General features: G+C 35.7%; 1 protein-coding gene across 1 annotated transcript in view; it reads right to left on the bottom strand.

The window, feature by feature from the left end:
- The window catches only part of LOC306877589 (ephrin type-B receptor 5-like), a 58513-nt gene extending 38227 nt beyond the window's left edge, over positions 1-20286 (bottom strand). Inside the window, exon 1 of the mRNA XM_079429438.1 lies at positions 20153-20286. Coding sequence (XP_079285564.1) covers positions 20153-20216 — 64 coding nt within the window. The 5' untranslated portion in view covers positions 20217-20286. The remainder of the gene's footprint in view (positions 1-20152) is intronic.
- Between the last annotated feature and the right edge of the window lie 1040 nt (positions 20287-21326).

Raw genomic sequence — 21326 nt, 5'->3', positions numbered from 1 at the left:
GAGATTTGGTTTGGCTCTCACACTACACATAGTGTACATGTATAATCATTATTGACACTATTTTCCTGTTTAACAATGAAAAGCTGTTTTGACATTTTTTATTTATTTATTTATTTTGCTCTGAATTGCTATAAATAAGGGTGAGTTGACTTGCTTTTGACAATTCTTCATAGAAATGTTTATGTGTTGTCTGTTTTGAACAATTTTGTATTTTTGAGAATTGTATTAGTAGCCTTCAATGTGAAAGAGATAAGTAAAATAAGATTACATCAAATCAGTCTCAAGTGAATTGTAATTACACAAATAAGTTGTGGTTACTTAATTTTCTCAAGGGAACGGGTTTCCTCAATTTAATTAAGTAGACAGAACTCAGATTAACTTGTTAGTTTATGTTAAGTAGATACACACTTTTCAGCAATCACAATTTAATTAATTTAAGTTAGTCCAACTTAAAATAAAAACTGACCACAACACATTTTCTTTTGTTTATTTGTTAATGTAACTCAGAATTGTCAAGTTCACTTCACTTTTTTCTTTTAATTATGCATGAATTTCCTTTACTTAATAATTTCAAGGCAACGGGTTTCCTCAATTTTAAAAAAAAGTCAACTGATCGCTTTTTACAGTGCATAACCCTGGCCTGGGTCATTATAACCCTGTCAGTTAGGTTTTTTTTTTGTTAATGTTTCACAGAGTTCAGTTTTGTACCTTGTTTTAAGAAATTATTTTTGATATTCAGGTTTTGAAGTTTCACAGTGTACATATTTATGTCCAGTTCAGTTTAATCATGCATAAGCAGTTATATACTTTAAAACAAAAAAACAAAAAAAAATGTTTGTGTACTTTGTGTGCATAATTTGTTCAAATCAGGAACAAATATATATATACAGTGGTGTGCAAACTGAAATAAATATATTTTTTATGAAAAAGAGAAGCATTTTACTAGTGTCTCAGTCTTTGCTATTCTACTGTGTGTCAAGAAAATACAAGAGTGTCACCGGGATTGCGTTTCTAAAATGTGCACAACACTGGAATGTGCCTGTCAACATCCCATATGAAAAATGTGCCACAGGCAGAACTTATGTCAAAATGCTCTATACAATAAAGGTTGATGTGACCAGAATCGGGCAGCTAAGCTGTCCTCTCCCATCATATCATGTTTTCCCTTACATTCATCTAATGAACTGTTTATCACCGACAGAGAGAGAGAGAGAGATAGTGGAAAGAAGAATAAAAGAAGCCAGTGAATTCTTATCGGAAATCCATCGTGCTGTTTACAAATGTTTCATGTTTATTTAATACTACATATTTTTCCAGATGAGGGGAGGTTGAGCTCTGGCTCCACTGGGGCAGCGTGAAATGGGCCAAGCCCTCATGTAAAGAACCTAAAGTCTCTAAAATTGATCAAACCAAACTGAGCAAACACAAAACAAGCGCAGTCATATAAAGCCCATTCACAGAAGGCCTAAACCTCACACAAACACACACAGCTGGCACATATACTGAGGACGAGAGTGATTTTAATTCAGCTTCTCCCCCTCCCTCCTCTATTTGCCCTTAAAACCACGCAACTGATATTATTCTGTGGCTTACACTAAATCCACCCCTCCATCTCTCTCTTGCTAGTGCATAAACAGATTTTTTTAGATTATGTTCACAGATGGGGACCCCGCAAATCTCTCCGCCAATCTATCATTTCGTCTGTCTCTCTCCATTTGGTTCTTATGCATCGCTTCTCTTCCTCCTGAAGACAGTGATGCCTTGGAGCGTGCAGGGCTGGGATTTGGGAGAGATTTAGTGTTTTTTTCCTTCGGTAGACAGCTGTCATGAATCTGGTCTATGAACTTCCGTTAACTCACCACCAGAGGTCACTCGCTCACCACATGGACTCTTGCACCACACTAACTGTTGCACGACACCTCAGACTACAATTCCCATCATCCATTGCACTGACGACACACACAGCACTGATCACACACCCTACATAAACCATGGACTTCCTCTTCCTCTCTGCCGAGTATTGTATTGTGTTTATCACTCTCATAGTGATAGCTACTCTACGGAGCCCAAGTCATAGTCATAGTCATGGTCATGGTTTACCTTGTGTGTTCTCTTGTGTTTTGACTCCTGCCCTTGTTTTCTGGATTTACCCTTTTGCCTTGCCATTCGGACTCTGTTTGCACCTCGATTGGATTATTGCTCTCGTACCTGGATTACCCCTTCTGTCAAGGCCCTTGGATATTGTACGCCGATCGCCAACCACACCTGTTTACTTGAGTACTCTTCTGTCTTGCCCTCTCTATACCTGTTTGCTGTTTGTTCGACCCTGCCTGTTATTGACCATGCCTGTAAATAAAAGCTTGCACTTGAATCCGTACGTCTCACATCTTGTTCGCCCCGTTACAACAGCGAACATGAAAAGAGGGCACTTCTATAACAGTGTGTTTGGCGATGTTGTGCTTTTAAGGGATTATGTATTTCTTAATATTAAACATTAGTACCGGGACAGTGTGACTGTAAAACGTATACTTATAATAAATCCAGAGACAAATGTAAATGCCATTCAAACTGTATGAACTGACATTTTAATGTGTGCTGAACATTAATGTCAAAAATGTTTCATGATAATTATGTGAATTATTTTGGATTCTTCAGCTAAAATAAATGTAATTTTGTTTAGAAGATTAGAAATGTCCTAAATGCTATTTTCCTAAAAGCAATACTATGAAATGTATGATTAGGCATGTTTATAGTTGTAGTGACTCTTGATCACATAGCAGGCAAGCAGAAGTCAGTATGTTGCTATCAGGCTTTTCATGCATCCTTTTAAACACATTTAATTAATGTTGCAGAACAATTTAATTATTTTAACTGATTAAATTTGGTGTTTGTAACTGGTCAGTCGAATAGTGTTAAGTCAGATACCCACAAGGAAAAGAGTATGAATGCTTCTCCAATTAGTGTAACAACTGTCTTGTAAAGTTCTTTCATCACTAACAACAGGGGGAAAGACAACACTCAATGAAAATAATGAAATGCAATCATCCATATAATCATGCAAAGTTGGCTTTCTATTGATGTATGGTTTGTTAGGATCGGACAATATTTGGCCGAGATACAACTATTTGAAAATCTGGAATCGGGAAGGTGGAGGGTTTCTGAAGCAGGCTGCAACTGCTACAGCAAGCACTTGAATTGTGCTTTTTGAGCATTTGAATTTCAGAAATTATTTGAATGTTGAGTAGCGAGCTCATTGGCTACTGATACAAAAATAACCAATCAGCTGTGATGATGTCATTATTAGGGGTGTAACGATTCATCGATATGGATCGATACATCGATACGATGTCTGATGATACGATGCATCGATGCCACGCGTAAAATATCGATATCTGTAGTATATACAGTAGGCACCTTTATTTTGGCACTGTCCACATTTTCACATAATATCTGTCTATGCATTACCGCCAATGCAAGCATTCTCATTCAAACTCATGTATCAAGACTCGATATAAGGACTGCCAGAAGGCACAAGGCGAGCATAAAAGACTCTCGAGATTGTTGGCGGAACAGTCGAGCGCTGTGAGTTTTCTGAGCACACATCTGAAGCGCACACACAGACAGCTGAATCTACACCGAGCAAATACTGAATTGAGCTCTCTTCACTTTTTTGTGCATGGATGAATTAATACAGACAAAATTACATCAAAATGCGCGTTTTGGTGAATATCCTAGTAAACATGGTCGGTTAGGCATATGTATTAACATAAACAGTTGAGAAAGAAAACGCAGGTGTATCCGTATATTAAATCCTTGCTTTCTTTCTTAAAATGAATTAAAGCAAACAAATAATAAATCTAATGCTGTCAAAGAAAAATACACTGCTCACTGCTCCTGACTAAATAACCTTTGTAACATCAAAAATAAAAATGTTTAATTTATACAGTGAAGACTATGCATTTATTTTACATTTGATTATTACATTTCTGTAGCGTAGCCTCCCTGAAAATTTATTTTAGACTGAACTGAAAAACCTGAAAAGCACTGTTTATTGAAGTTGAACGTGTCTTTGTTCTATTGCATTTATTTTCTGCTATTGCTTATAATTTGGTTATTTGTAGAAAAGATTTTTAGCACTGAGCCCATAGTAGCAGCCAATTGTTTTTTCACTTGTTTATTTTCTTTATTATTATTATAAAAAAAAAAAAAGTGTATTGGCCTATTTTTTTTGGTGAATATCCCAATTGAGGTACAGGATGTGAAAATTTCAGATAAATGTTCACGTTAAATAGTTTGGTTGCATTTGTGCGTTAATAAAAATGTAGATGGTTGTTTAAAATAGGTATATAATATCATAATATCGAAATATCGATCGATATAGTCCTGAATCGAATCGTGACGAACCATCTGATTTACACCCCTAGTCATTATGTCTGATTGAGTTTGACCTATTGGACTGCGCCATCTAGAGTTTCATGACAAAACTTTGGATATGAGCACCAAATCAGCAAATTAGAATGATTTCTGAAGGATCATTTGACAATGCTGGACTAATGGCGGCTTCACAGGAATAATGTAATCAAATGTATTAAAATTTAAATAATATTTCCCAGTTTTGCTACATTTTTTTACCAAAATAAATGCAGCCTTAGTGAGCATAAGAGACTTCTTTCAAAATCAATAACAAATCTTAGCTTATCTTCTATTGCTGCCGTCACTGGCCAAGTTTCCAATCATAATTAGATTTTTTTAAATTAATTTAATTTTAAATTAATTTGTCTCTGGTTATATAGCTTATACTAATAGGCTACAATATTTGTCCCAGTGTTTGTTCCACACAGTATGTTTGGTAAGCTTCTGCTTTTGTTTGTGTGTTTACAAAACTATCAAATGTTCTACTCAGTCATTTTAATAATGTTATGGATACTGTTGGCCAAATGCATTACATGAATACATTTTAATATTTGATCTTAATTACAGTTTTTGTCATTTTCATATGGTGAACAATTTGGACTGTGTTGGATCACCATTTGATGTCCAATGTCAATACGGGTCCTGAAGATCTTAGAAGTGCATGCATGCACAAATCTCCCTCACAAATACCTGCACACAGACTTATAAATACACCATTAATCTTTGACCCTAAACAGTCATTTCTAATTATCTTACTGTATGTAGGTTTTACACATACAGTATTTAACAGTCTCTGCAGGGAGTTTGTCCTTTTGACCTCATTATACACAGGATGATTTATAATAATTCACATTCTCTTATAGGTGCCTTTGTAAGCCAAGTGCGTATGGCTTAATTTCACATCTGTGAAATTAAAATTATGCATGCTGTGAATCATTATACACAATCTACCTTGAAATATCTTATAAGCATCTCGGTTTGTTATTTATACAAGCGAATGTGAATTTTTTATGGGCAGTTCAACATGATCAAACCAGTTATAAATATGTCACATTTTGACATTAGGGTCCAATATAACTTTGGCTTCTAAAGGTATATTAAACCTTTATTTATATTTTTACCCAATGTAAAGTGAAAAAAAGGATCTAAAACTGTCTCCAAAAACTCCAAATTGTCATTTACAGATGGCCTCTCCATCTGTTAGTGTGGAATGAACAGAGGGATGATTCTGGGTCAGGGCTGTTGCAGAAATTCACAGGGCCTCAGACAAAATGTTTATATGCCCAAGTGAAGGCTATACCACAAGCCTACAATGCTCCCCCTTCACCAACTCTGACAACGACTCTGCTCTGCGGCAAGAAGAGAACGTGAGCTTTTTTTCATCAAGTATTTAGGTTAAAATTAACATGTGGATACAGGAAAACATATATGATATAACAGGTCAAAATTGTGTATATTGCTTTGCCACTTTTATATCAATGGTATATCAATTATATAATGATCCTGCATTGTGGCAAATTAATCTTTACATTGTCACACTGGAGGACAGTTTGTATAGCCTGCAATAATTTTTAAAACAATTAGCACTAACTTTACATTTGATGAATAAATAAAATAAAATGCAGATCGAGTTAAAATTGAGTTTTTTCCAATATTATGAGAGGCACATTATTTTTCTTTACAGGATTGCCCTGGACATCTTGGCTTACATCCTAGGTCAAATTCAGTAAGTGTGTCAGAAAAGTTGCCTGTCTAAAAAAAAGCTTTGTAGACATTCTGTTTAACGAACTACCATATTTCTTCGAATCATATTTAGACAAGTGCAATTATTTTTTACCCTAAATTCCTTTTATTATTCCTTTTTTTTTTTTTTTTTTTTTAATTCTGTCCTCCACACCAAATTCCTAAATCATAATTTTTGCATACATTTATACAAAGGTTGTCTATAATTGATTAAAAATAGTTTAAACCGTGTTCTTTGGGCAAGTTGATTTTTTTTTTAAAGATATCTGATATTGGGGCGAGTTGTCACATGTGTTTCATATAAATGGATTTTATTACTTCTTAATTACAATTTATATTTGCCAAAGAATATTTCCAGTCCTCAAATTTGCAATAGTGATGGGGATTTTCACTTTTTCTGTTATTCCAGTAGGGGGAAGCAAGTAACACTTGAGTCTTCATCTGATTCCCTTAAAGATTCATTCAAGAAAACTGATTCATTCAGAAATGAAACAAGTGACTGTCTTTATGAGTGGGTCATTGAATCACTCACTCGAATGAAACACAGCTACTGCGTTTTGCTCCAAGATGCACAATGGTTGACTCAGCCTTGACATGGTTTGGAACTATTTTCATTGGCAGAACAAAAATAAAGTAATTGGCATTATTGCACCTAAAATTTAAATTGTTCAATATTAAATTTTTTTACCTTACATTTTTATTTTAAGGTAACAGACATTTCGCACTATAGCAGATACGTTATAATTGGATTTTAATAGTGCTGTCAAACGATTAATTGTGATTAATCGCATCCAAAATAAAAGTTTTTGTTTACATTAAATTCACATTCACATTTAGTCATTTAGCAGACACTTTTATCCAAAGCGACTTACAAATGATGACAACAGGAGCAATCAAAACCAACAACGCAGTTCACAGAGAAGGCTAGTGTTAGAAGGCTTTTTTAAGAAAACAAGCAGTTAGATAACGACGAAGTGTTAAAGGGAAAGGGGGAAAGGGAAGTGGTGTGTGGCCAATGGTGACCCATACTCTGAATTTGTGCTCTGCATTTACCAGAGGATCAAGTCAACAACAGATAAAATAGAATTAGAATAGAGAGTGCTAGAGTCAAATTAGGGTCAAATGAAGATCGAAGAGATGTGTTTTTAGCTGTTTCTTAAATATGTACAGTGGTGTGAAAAAGTGTTGGCCCCCTTCCTGATTTTTTTTTTTTTGCATGTTTGTCACACTTTAATGTTTCATGGAAATATCCCGTTGACTGCATTCGTTGTGAGAGGGGGGTTGAACGTGCAAGCCTGAAAAGACCCCTCAGTCGTCATGTTTCATTTCAGCAAGGAGTGGCCAGTGCCCCACCTCCAGCGCCGGCCAACCAGAGAACATTATATATGCATGTGTACTGTGTATATGTATTAATAAATACAAACACATAGTATATATTTTGAAAATACTTACGTTTATACATTTATACTGTATATTCATTTTATTATATTGTATATTATATATAAATATATGTCATATATAAACACAACATATTTTTCTTAAATATATACATGCATGTGTTTGTATTTATATATACATTATAAATATACACAGTATACACATATATTTTGAAAACAAAAACTTTTATTTTGGATGCGATTAATCTTTTGACAGCACTAGATTTGATATGAACCCTGTAGAAAATGAGTGAGGTGAACTGAAGAGAAGAAGCACCAACATGGAGCTGGGAATCTGAAGCATCTGGAGTGATTCTGGATGAAGGAATGGTCTCTGATCTCGTCAGGTGTTCTCTAACCTCATCAGGCATTATAGGAGAAAATGTAGAGCTGTTAAACTGACAAATGGAGATTTCAAAAAGTATTGAATAAAAGGGTGCCTATAATTGTGGCCAATGTGTATTTGAGAAAAACATTTATTTCATAATGATATTTCCCCCCATTTTAAATTCTTATTATCCAATGAAAGGTTAAATTTTTGTGAATTTTTTAAATGAAAGATCAAAAGGATTAACAATGCAGATTAATTTCCACAGCCTTCTTTGGTCATATATACCAAGGGTGCCGATATTTTTGTCCATGACTGTAGTTGATTTTGTTTTACGGTGGAGTCAACAAGATTAACTTTGCTCTGTTTTATTCTGTTGCTTAATGCTGTGTTTAATGTCAGATTAACATGGATTTATCCAGGGTTTCCCCCTACATGACTTGTTCTAAGTTCCCTAACTGTAATTAAAAGTGTATGACCCGAACCCTAAATAGATTCTCAGGTAGGGCGTAACCCTGAGTGTGGGCATGTATGAAGTGCCGGACTGCACTCAGTGGGTCCATTGTGATCCAGAGAAACAGGGCTGTTTGCACACTGATGGAAGCAAAAACTGCTGTGTGGGCCAAACCAAGTAAGTAAGTGCTAGAGTAATGCACTCCACTGGCATATCATTCTCATTTCTTTGTTGCACACATACGCTGTCCCCTTCACTCTGTCCCCCTCTTTTTGTGTTTATTATTAAACAGGAAAGTGACAGAAGGGCCCTGTCAGTGCTTAAACACAGAGATACATTTAGTTACATTATTGATGTGAGAGAGAGGGAGAGAGAGACAATGTTTGTTTAAAAAGCTGTGACACCGGAGCACTGAAAGAAAGACACAGAGATAGAGACGGAAACAGAGTGACAGACGGTGCGTGTGAGAGGGTAAAGAGATAAGATGAAGCAGTGGTTTTTGACCTATAGAGGAAAGCTGGCAGGATGTCATATGGAGAAGTTCTCACATTGATTTTGTCTCAGGTTTTGAGGCCAATTAAAGAAATACATATTTTCTCTAGAAGTGGTTTGGTATGTTGGTTTCAAACACATAGTTCAAAGTAAAAATCCCTAAAATAAATTTTTGTTAATTCTGTCCTCCAAACTAAATTCCTAAATAACACACATGTGATCTTTGGGCAAGTTGAAGTTTTTAAAGAAATCTGATATTGGGGCAAGTTGTCACATGTGTTTCATACAACCTGGTCTCATAAAAATACGTACCTCTGTGCACTTTCTGTGCGACACCGTTTTACGTACCTACAGTTGTGGTCAGAATTATTGGAACCCTTGGTAAATATGATCAAAGAAGACTGTGAAAATTAACCTGCTTTGTTAATCCTTTTGATCTTTTATTTAAAAAATTCACAAAAAGCTAACCTTTCATTGGATAATAAGAATTTAAAATGGGGGGAAATATCTTTATGAAATAAATGTTTTTCTCTGATACACATTGGTCACAATTAACGACACCTTTTTATTCAATACTTTTTGAAACCTCCATTTGTCAGTTTAACAGCTCTAAATCTTCACCTATAATGCCTGATGAGGTTAGAGAACACCTGACAAGAGATCAGAGACCATTCCTTCATCCAGAATCACTCCAGATCCTTTAGATTCTCAGCTCCATGTTGGTGCTTCTTCTCTTCAGTTCACCTCATTCATTTTCTACAGAGTTCAGGTCAGAGGACTGGAATGGCCAGCAGAAGCTTGGTTGTGTGCTCAGTGACCCATTTTTGTGTTGTTTTTGAGGTTTGTGTTTGGATTATTGTACGGTTGGAAGATCCAATTATGGCCCATTATAAGATTTCTAATAGAGTCAGTCACTTATTGATTTTTTATCTGTTGGTATTTGATAGAATCCATGATGCCATGTGTCTGAACAAGATGTCCAGGACCTCCAGCAGAAATATAGGCCCACAACATCACAAATACAGCAGTACATTTCATTGTACACATGGGGTACTTTTTATCCCTGTGTTCACCAAACCCATCTTGAGTGTTTGCTGCTAAAAAGCTCATTTTTTAGTTTCATCTGACCATAGAAGCCAGTCCCATTTGAAGTTCCAGTCCTGTCTGATAACTGAATATGCTGGAGATTGTTTTTGGATGAGTGAGGAAAATTTTTCTTGAAATCCTCCCAAACAACATGTGATGTAGACTCAACTATTTCCTGCAATTCTCCAGCTGTGATCCTTGGAGAGTCTTTAGCCACTCAAACGCTCCTTCTCACCGTGCATTAGGACGATATAGACACACGTCCTCTTCCAGGCAGTTTCATTACATTTTCTGTTGATTGGAAATTCTTAATTATTGCCCTGATGGTGGAAATGGGGATTTTCACTGCTCTAGCTCTTTTCTTAAAGCCACTTCACTAATTTGTGAAGCTCAATTATCTTTTGCTGCACATCAGAAATATATTCTTTGTTTTTTCTCATTGTGATGGATGATTAAGGGAATTTGGGCTTTGTTTTCCCTCCTATTTATATTTCTGTGAAACAGGAAGCCATGGCTGGATAATTTTATGTTCATAATCACCCTGGAGTGCTCAAAATTGTGAATATGAATGGGAATATACTTCAGAGATATTTTACTCTTAAGAATTTCTAGGAGTGCAATAATTGTGTCCAACGTGTGTTTGAGAAAAACATTTATTTCATAATGATATTTCCCCCATTTTAAATTCTTATTATCCAATGAAAGGTTAGCTTTTTGTGAATTTTTTAAATAAAAGATCAAAAGGATTAACAAAGCAGGTTAATTTTCACAGTCTTCTTTGATCATATTTACCAAGGGTTTCAATAATTCTGACCACAACTGTATGCAGATTTAAACTGTTTGGTCGAACCATAGTTACACGGGATTCAAACCGGAGCTCCTCGCCTTCTAAGTACGGCTCCGTACTCCATGAGCTGCCGAACAAACTTTCCATCTATGAAAACCAATAGATACGAGGCTGGATATGTGCGATGCTTACATTCAAAAGCATCAGTTTTCAAATCTCCCAGCATATTAATATTGTTTTGAAGTCGTAACATGATATCCTTAAAGTAATTGTGTGAAAAATACGCTTTATTAATCAAAACTCTGTACATTTGTGTGAAAAGGAGTAAAAGGTGTCAGAGTTTTACTGCCTCTAGTGTTTGTTTCTTTAGGAAACTGAAACTGCAGTAATGTTATTGGTACGTATTTCGTGTCTCGCTAAAAAGTGCACCCAGGTACGTAAATGCCATGAGACTAGGTTGGTTTCATATGAATGGATTTTATGCAATTTCTTAATTACCATTTATATTTGCCAAAGAAAATTTAATTTTTCTTCGCAGTCCCCAAATTTGCATTAGTGACAGGGATTTTCACTTTTTCTGTTATTTCAGGGTGGCAGAAAGTGATTTGTGTGAGTCTTCATCTGATTCATTCAAAGATTTATTTCGTTCAGGAACTAAACAAGTGACTGTCTTTTGATTGAGTCATTAAATCATTCACTCAACCGATTTGTTCAAAGTAATTAGTTTGGGAATGAAACACAGCTACTGCATTTTGCTCCGAGATGCACAATGTTTGACTCTGCTTTGACTTAGATTGGAACTATTTTCATTTGCAGAAGAAAAATGGACAAAGTAATTGGCAGTTATTGCATCTAAAATGTGAGTTGTTCAATATGAACTTTTTTACCTGTTACGTTGTTGCTCGTCTTATTTCTTAGAACTTAGGCCTATGTTTTATTTTTGCTGGTTTGTTTGTTGCCTTTGTGACAAACTACAGTATATAGTGTGACAAGTGTGTCAGCCTGTGTTAAAAGAAAAGAAAATACAGTTGCAAAGCCTTTAATGTTTGTGTCTAAACAGAAACTGACTTAAATTTAAGCCACCATAAGAAATATTAATTGTTGCAAAAAATTTGACAATGTCAGCTTGAGTCTATCTTATGGTGTTCAGCATGCAGACATATAATATATAATCTGTAGTTTATCTTTTATTGTCATTGCCTTTCTGGGCTGTGTATTAATATTATGTGTGGGTGTCCTACATTAGCAGTGGTGTGGCTCTGTGAGTTGTTCACTTGAGTGCTCTCACTCTGGTATATGCACATGCTTATGAAAGGGTAATGCTTTCTGTCCTTTATAGGGAGATGTGTGTATTTGGCTTTCTTGGTTCTCAGATGTGTTAACGCGCTGTGCCAGTTCACGCTTGATTAGTCAGTCTCGCTCAAGACAACTCTCTACAATGTTAATCCTCCTGTAGTAGTGAAGTGTGTGCGTTTTATTCCAACACTTTGAGAATAGCCTCTCACACGCATACAGCTAAACTTTAACTCACGGAGGTGTGATCAAATGCAAGCAAAATGCATTTGTTGTTCAAATATACACAGAAGCACACATTTCTTCAACTACGGGCAATTGTATAGCTGATTTTTATCTAAATAAACAGATTTCACTCAGTTTTGTTATTTGAAGGTCACACGAAGGTTGTGGTGTAATTTCCACCATGACAAATAAGGGGACGACAGTATCAGTGAAGGTCAGGTTTGAGATGAAAAATCAGACCATTAAAGTGTAAAGAAAACAAAGAACAATCGAGGTAAATATCACTTCAACTTGTGAATATTTTTATTGTGTGCAATTTCCAATCAGAATGAAAATGACTAAAGAAATGTGTGAAATGTTGTTTATAATTATTTATTTTTCATATTTTTTGATGTATTAATTAAAAAATGCTTAAAAAATGTATTAACATAAAAAGTTGTCTATGAAATTAGCCTAAGCAAGACAGAGGAGGTGGCCATCACCGAAATGGGATCAGTAAAATTTTTTATGTTTTTACGACATTTCTTCTGCTCATCAAGGCTTCATTTATTTGATTAAAAATACAGAAAAAACTGTAATATTGTGAAATATTATTACAATTTAAAATAATGGTTTCCTATTTTAATATACTGTAAGATATAATTTATTCATGTGATGCAAAGCTGAATTTTCATCATCCATTACTCCAGTCTTCAGTGTCACATGCTACTTCAGAAATCATTCTAATATGCTTTATTTATTTATTATCAATATTGGAAATAGTTTTTGCTGCTTAATATATATTTTTTAAGGATTCAGGATGAATAAAAAGTTTTAAATATCTTCTTATTACCATCACTTTTTAGTAATTTAACATCCTTGCTGAAAAAAAAATGAATTTCTTATTAAAAAAAAAGAAGAAATGTTACCAACCCCAAACATTTGAACAGTAGTATAAAAATAAATATATTTAAATAAATGCTTTCTTTTTTTCTACTTCTTATTCAAAGAATTCTGAAAAGTATCAAAGGTTCCAAAAAATATTATGTTTCCAATATTGATAATAAATCAGCATATTGGAATGATTTCTGAGGGATCATGTAACACTGACGACTGGAGTAATGATGCTGAAAATTCAGCTTTGATCAAAGGAATAAATTGTTTTAAAGTATAATAAAAGAGTAAACCATTATTTAAATTGCAATGATATTTCATAATATTACAGTTGTGTTCTGTATTTTTGATCAAAAACATGCAAATTTGATGAGCATAAGAGACTTCATTAACAAACAAAAATCTTTCTGATCCCAGACTTTTTGAAAAACTTTTTGCTCTCTGTATTAATCTGATTATTGAAAAGTCTTCTTATGCTTTGGAAATCTGCCATATAAATGATTATTATAATTATTATTATAAATGACGGCATCCTTCTGTGATGCATGTACATATGTATAATATACTGCATTTGCTTCATATATGTAATTTCCACCTATTATTTGAATTTGATTTCTTAGGGGTGAATTTTTTGTTTGTATATGTATTTATTTGTTTGCTCTCTGTATTAATATTATTGATCATTAAAGCTTGGAAGTGCATTTAAGCTTGGGAAATTTGCCACATAAAATATTACTATTATTATACAATGACAGAATCCTCCTGTGATGCATGAACGTTTCATATTACGTTTCCATCGCCATTAATTTCTATTCAAATTTGATAGGGAGGAAAGTGCATTTGATTGTTCAGGGAAATTAATTAATATGTCTGCTCTCTGTATTAATCTGATTGATTGTAAAGAGCCCTTGAGCTTTGGAAATTTGCTCAATTATTCTAATTGGTCAGAATCCTCCTGTGATGCATGGATTCTGCTGCTGAGAAATGTTGATAGACAAATTCAATTAACCAGTGTCTTTATTTAAGAATGTCATTTCGAAGTGCTAAAGTACACTTTGCTACACACTTGCTAGATCAAATACATGTACTTTAAAACAAAAATATTCATAAATTCAGCACACTCCATGAACACAGATGGGTGTGTGACTGTACTAATGCGACAATACACCAAAGTTTTCTTTTGGTTGCAGTGTGTGTTTACATGCGTGTGTGTAACTTTGGCAGCTTCTCTTTAATTTGCTCCAGATGTGTCTATGTACAGACAGTCACCCCAGGACACACACACAGTAACTCCTTCATTACCACCAAACCACAGAGAGCGATGGCAAGAGCGAGACAGGGATTAGCACAATTCCAGATTTAAGCTAACGCACGTCAGTGAATGTTATCAGAACTCTTCATTTTGGGTTTAGCTTGAATTGAAGCTTTTCTAAGGTCTGTCTCTCTCCACAAAACACTGCTTATGACTCACCAGCGCTGGCAGCACCCTTTTCCTCCTGTAGCCCGCAGCTTTGGACCTGGACGGCTCTCATTTGGCCCTGGAGGTGTGTTGTATTTTTCTGCCTGATCTCATCAATGGCTTGACCTGTGCACACACCAGTTCGCCAGGGAAGCGTGAAGTGTTTTTTTTCTTTTCGCTTTTGTATGCTGCCTTTATGTAGCCACGTTAGTCGAGTTGAGCACAACACGCATTTCATGCAGTGTCCTAAAAATCTTCCCTTGCAGCGATGGAGGCCAAACGGTGGAACATACAGTAATAAGCAGCTCGGGATGTTCTGCCATCTTTGCTCTTAGCGGACTGACTTCTCCGCTCTTTTTCTGAAGTACAAAGGGCTTCTTACGTGATCCTTGTGCATTCGTGATACTGCCATGGGGCGAACGTTTAAGACTGCAATTTTGCGGCATAGTCTAGACTTTTGTGTTCTGCCAGGTACTCAGATAATGCGCTTTATATGGAAACATTAGAAATTAACTAGTTAGATCAGGTACAAAATCTTGAAGTAGCAACATTATATGTTTTGGATTTATACAAAAGTGTAGTGAAATAGAAACAGGAAGTGATTGGGGAAGAGAGAGAAGCGCGATAGGGAAAAGACCACAAATCTGGACTCAGGACAACTGAAATTCTGTTGCATGCCTCAGACAACTTTGTCTTGTTATTGCAACTTTGTGTTTCAAATTTGTAACTTTATATGTCACAATTTCATCTAGATCTCCCAATATGGACTCCTGGTAATTGTGAGTTTATCTCTTAATATAGATGTTATATCTTACAATTTGATTTTATATTTCATTTCTTAACTGCGACTTAATATTTCATGATTACAATTCATATCTCAAAATGTGATTTTATATCTCTTAATTGTAAGCTGATATTTCACAATTATGATTTTATATCCCACAATTGTGACTATTTATGGTAATTATGGTAATCTCTCAGAAGGTCATTTTATATTTTACTATTGCGACTCATAATTGTTTCTCATAATTGTGACTTAATATTTCACAATTGCAATTTATATCTAGTAATGTGATTTTATTTTTATTGTGATTTTTCACAAATACAATTTGTCTCATAATTACAACATAACTCACAATTGCATCATTTGTTAATTGTGACTTAAAAATGACAAAGATATAAATTGTAATTATGAAATATCTCATAATTGTGACTTTATATCTCACAATGTGATTTTATATTTGACAACTGTGACCTTATTGTGTTTTAATTGTGATTTAGTATTGCACGATTGCATTTTATGTCACAATATGGTTTTATCAACTCATAATTGCAAGTTTATATTTCACAATCGCGATTTTATAATGCACAACTTTACTTATCTCACAAACAATTGTGACTTTATATCTTTATATTACATCCTTCCATATGAGAGTTCACTGATAAAAAAATATTTAAAAACATATTACTTAAGTAAATGACTTCTGATATTAGGAAAAATATTTTTTTTGCATTGTAACATGAGCAACTAAAGCTAGCTAGTGGAAGGGTTGGTAGTGTTGGTGGGAGGGGAGCAGCTGAAGATGGAGCAGAGCAGGGTGATGCATTTTGGCCTGGGGCAACAGTTTGTGCTTGGATGGGTACAGATCTGAGAGTTTAGCTGCGTGACTCAATATACTGACAGTGGGAGACCTAACGAGGAGACACACATATATCCAACCTGAGAAGTGGACATGAAACAGAGCTAGCAATGTGGGGAAAACAGTCCAGCAAAGCCCAAGCTGTGCTGCCTCAGGGACCTTTTCGTGGCCCAGGGTGAGACATCATATGAAACTGTGCTCTTCTCTCTCATTGCACCTCTCCATCCTCCTCACCTCCTTCACAGCTCCCTCTTTTACATGGGCGTGGGTGTAAAAGCTGCTTTTACCAGAATGTGAGGCTTTTAAACCATTCTGTTTCTCTCAGCGAGGAACACCCTGCTGTGTGCATTCTCCACTCAGCACTGTCTGCTCACACACACTTCTTTTCAACACAACACCCCTGAAGAGTCAAGTGGAGGCTAATTACCACTAAAGGAGAGCACAGTCATTTTTTATAACCCGACCTCAGGGACTGACCTTATGGTGTTGTCTTCAGTCCAGACTGACAAGATTGCAGCAGGGACAAACTCTCTCTCTGAGCTGGGTTGTGTTTTGAGAAGTTTTGACTGCTCTATTTGGAAACTAGCTTCATATTATGAGAGTGCCATGGGCATGTGGGCCCCCCGAAATCTTAAAATATCAGTTTTCCAGGAAAAATATATAATTAATGAAGTTGAGAAGTATAACTTTAGAGATAGAGATCACATACTTACAGATATCAAACCTAGTGGTCACAAAATATATCTTACGTTTTTTTTTATTATTTTATTTTAGGCATAAATCAAATATAGTATAAGCTGCTTGCTACAACAAATATCTTAGAATACGCTTAAAGGATTAGTTTACTTCCAGAATAAATATTCCCTGATAGTTTGCTCACCTCAATGACATCCAAGATGTTCGTGTCTTTCTTTTTTTAGTCGAAAAGTAATTCACGAGTTTGCCTGCCCATTCAGCCCTGCCAGATAATGTTAAATGAACTTGGCTTGCTCGGCTCAAGCGCTCAACACGTTCCCAGCCAAGAAATAAAGGTCTTGTCTAGAGAAACAATTTTTTCAATTTAAAAAAAAAAAAATTTTTTTTAACATTTATATACTTTTTAACCACATTCACATCTTGCACTAGCTCGACCTCACGCATTACATAGTCACGTTGGAAAGGTCACGCGTGATGTAGGCAGAAGTGCCGACCCAGTGTTTACAAAGTGAACATGCAAATAAAGTCCAATGCCCTTTACAGAAAAAGGTAAAACAACGATGTTGGAGGATTTTGAAGTTGAAAGGGAAAATGAGAGTTTTTCGCCCTACCCTCCCCTTTTCACACATTACCCTACATAATGAGTGATGCCACACATGCGATTCGTAGAGAAATGACTGATCATTTCACTAGATAAGACTCTTATTTCTCAGGTGTGATTGTGTAGAGCCCTTTGAAGCTGCACTGAAAACTGCACTTCGGACCTTCAACCCATTGGCTCCCACTGAAGTCCATTATGGAGAAAAATCCTGGAATGTTTTATATCACATGGAGCAGGCCACCTTATGTGGGCCACCATTCTAAGATCACATGACCAGCAAAATACTACCCTAAATATGGTTAGAGTGTCTGATGTGGTCAAAGAGGGCACTTTCACTGTTGCAGACCTACAAACGCTTTCCACAGATCTTGAAGGTACGGGACGTTATGTGAATAGACAGGCAGTGTCTGTGAATGGCTGCTGATCTAATTAAAGGTGATGAAGGGTACATGCCTTTGCGCCAGGAGGGCAGGTACAACTGCATTAGTTTAGAGTTATGGGCCTGAGGGAATGGCTGTGGACTAGTTAAATGTGATGAAAGGTATAGTATTTTGTTATAGGAGAGCAGGTAAAGGGGTTTGCTCAATTAGTTTAGAGTTATGGCCTTGAGGGAACGACCTTATCATAATAGAGGTATGAGTCTGTGTTATGGGACTGAGGTGCCGAATGGTTAATATAGTATTATTGCAATATGGGCACAAAACACTTGGATTGGTCCTTGACTTTTTTCTATCTATTTCTCTGTCTTAAAAGAACTAGCTGTTTTGTGTGGTTAACAATTTTTTGGGAAATTAAATATTTAGTTTGTCACCCAGTGAATCTGTAGGTCTCTCTAGGCTATGCAAGACACCTATTACTCCTAAAATACACTGAGCTTTCACACTCCAAAAATGCTGTCATGTTTCATTGAATATATATTGACTGATTGATTGATATTGATGTTTGTTTATTTGAAAATATGGGGTCAGTGAGGTTTTTAATGTGTTTTTGAAAGAAATGTCTTGGTCACAATTGCTATCAATGCTATATTTATTCAAATGTACTAATATTCAAAAACTAGTTTTCTATTTTAATATTAATTTAATACATTTTAAAATGTAATTTATTTCTGTGATGGTAAAGCTGAATTTACATGATCCTTCAGAAATTATTCTAATATGCTGATTTGCTGCTCAAGAAACATTTCTTTTTATTATCAATCAGGATTCTTTGATGAACAAAGTTCAAAAGAACAGCATTTAAACATACATTTTGGCAAACAGGCATGTTGCCAGCAATGTAAAAGTCCTTACTAACACTTTTTATCAACTTAATGGATCTTTGCTGAATATATTAATGTATTCATTTATTTATTTATTGGTACCCTATTATTATTTATGGCACCTTATTTTAATTTTATTTTTTAAATCATTGTTATTATTATTATTATTATTATTATTATTATTATAAGTAGCTGTAGTATTTCTTTTTTGTCACTGCTTTTGTTGTGTGTAATGCATTGGCAATCTTGTATGTGTAGTAATCATGCTTTAAAAATGTTCTTTGCTTTGAAAAGTTCTTTGAAATGTAAATGTAATTGTTAACAACAAATGGTAGCAGTCATTATGCAAGTGAAAAACTGTATTTAATATTATTGAATCAACCTTACTACCAGTGTTGAAGGAGCCTTGGAGTAAAAGGGCTCATCCATAAAAAAATCATACCAAGACCTTGTGAATATTAGCAGTGGCCCTCATTTTTAGATCAGATTAGATCCACTTTTTACATTGCAAATAGTTACATACACTCTTTACGATTCATGCGCATAAACACGTGCTTTCGTGTGAAAAATGGAAAGCACAATAATCTATTCAGATAAGTTTGAAAAAACAGTAGCACATACAAGCTTCTGTGAAACAACATGTTCTTAACAGACTCTGGAATTCAGATACCACACACACACACACACACAAAAAATGAGTCACTGAGAGCTTTTTCACAAGAGCTCACTATGAGATGCCAACTTCATCAATCCATCTATTTAAACTGCTCATGTCTGCAATGCATTGACTGAAAACACCATTTAGCCAATAGAGAAATGAGGCTGAGAGAAAGAAAAAGTGCAGATGAAAGGACACAGAGATATACAGTGAAGTGAGTGGGGTGTCTGTATTGTCAGAGGGCTGAATGGTCTGTGGGGAGGAAGAAGGCCATTATAACAGTTATAATATCAGCAAAAAAGGGGGCAGAGAGTTGGGAAGGGGGGGTTGCATGGGTCAGAGAGAGACAAAGGTTACACAACAAATTATTTACCCCTCTGCTGGCTCCATTCTGCACCCTTTTGTTAAGCATAAACGCAGCTTGGCAGGGTCCACAGAGAGCTCTTCAATTCACAGTAGCAACTCATAAACAGCCACTCATTAAACAGTACAAGAGTCAGATTATCAGCCTCAAACTGACACAAACACATGCAGATGTAAATGAAGGTGAACTGTTATTACCGCAAACAGACCTACAAACTCACTCAGAGTCTCCTAAACATGTTGACACTCACACACTCCAAACCGGACAGGACAACAACAGACCCCGATAACCCCTCAAAACGGGGCAGCTGAGAGCACCAGGGGGAGCAAAGGAAGTTTCATACCTTCTTCAGCTGAACTGTGCTGGACCACAAGAGAGACAGACAGAAAGATCCTCCACATTTCCATCAGAGCAACACACAGGAGAAGTCCAGAGAGGAAGAACACGGGAGAGGGACACAGGAGGAGAGAGAGAAAGAGAGAAGGGAGGAGGAGTCTGTCTGCTCGTTTTTACCTCAGATTAAAGAGAAGAGAGAAAGAGAGAGGGTGGGGGAGCAGGGAGGAGTATTTATGTATGATGATGATGATTATGACTGAAGTCACTGAGCAAAGAGAGAGAGAGAGAGAGAGAGAGAGAGAGAGAGAGAGAGAGATATGAAGGGACCAGTAAACTGACTTCAGCCACTCACCGTGATGGAAAGCCTAAAACGAGTTCGGCTTGTTCGCAGAAAAAGTGTCTAGACACGCAGGAGACAGACGCTCTCACAGTCACATTTGGTGAAGGCTCTGGTTTGGCATGCTGATAGGGCACAGAGAGCCAGATTGGAAATATGCATCACTCAGTAAAAGCAGCTTGGAAACATGCCTATTTTCTCTTTTCCTCTCTTCTTTCAATTGCTGTTTTCCTGGAAAAAAAACCAACATATTTTGAATATTTTCTTCTGGGCTTGGTCATGTCTCATTTTCCACACAAACAGAAAAAGAGAAAGGTTATTCAATATAGACATTCATTTAGAGGTTGCTGTACTCCTGAAGAACAGTTTTGTAAAAGGATCTCTTTGAAAACAGCGCCTCCTGCTGGAGTGACTTGAAGACAGCAGTAGAGGATTGATTTGTTTGTGAGGGGCCTGATCACTCTTGACCTGTCAAGCATCAAAAAAAGCGTAAAAGACGCTGTCTACTTCTCTGACAATTCTTCCACAAACACTCTTCGACGCCATCTCCTCCTTTACTATAATTCACTTTTTTAAATGTGTTTTTACCCGTTTTACCACTATTTTATCCAATTCCGTAGTAATAATGGTGGTCTAGGGGATTAGGGAATAATGGATTTAGGGAATTTGTACCAAAATAAAATAAATAATCTTATGTCATACTGGAAATGTACAATATAGCGAGAAAAACAAAAAAATAAAACAAATTGAAGTGCATAATTAAATCCCAATGGAATATAAACCCAACATTATTAGATTACAGTAAACTATCCCATTATTGTGGCTTACAAGTAAAGCAATATAT

Source organism: Barbus barbus, assembly GCF_936440315.1.
Source record: "Barbus barbus genome assembly, chromosome: 12".
Lineage (NCBI taxonomy): Eukaryota > Metazoa > Chordata > Actinopteri > Cypriniformes > Cyprinidae > Barbus > Barbus barbus.
The sequence above is the reverse complement of the archived record's forward strand: the minus strand, read 5'-3'. Positions and strand labels throughout refer to the sequence as shown.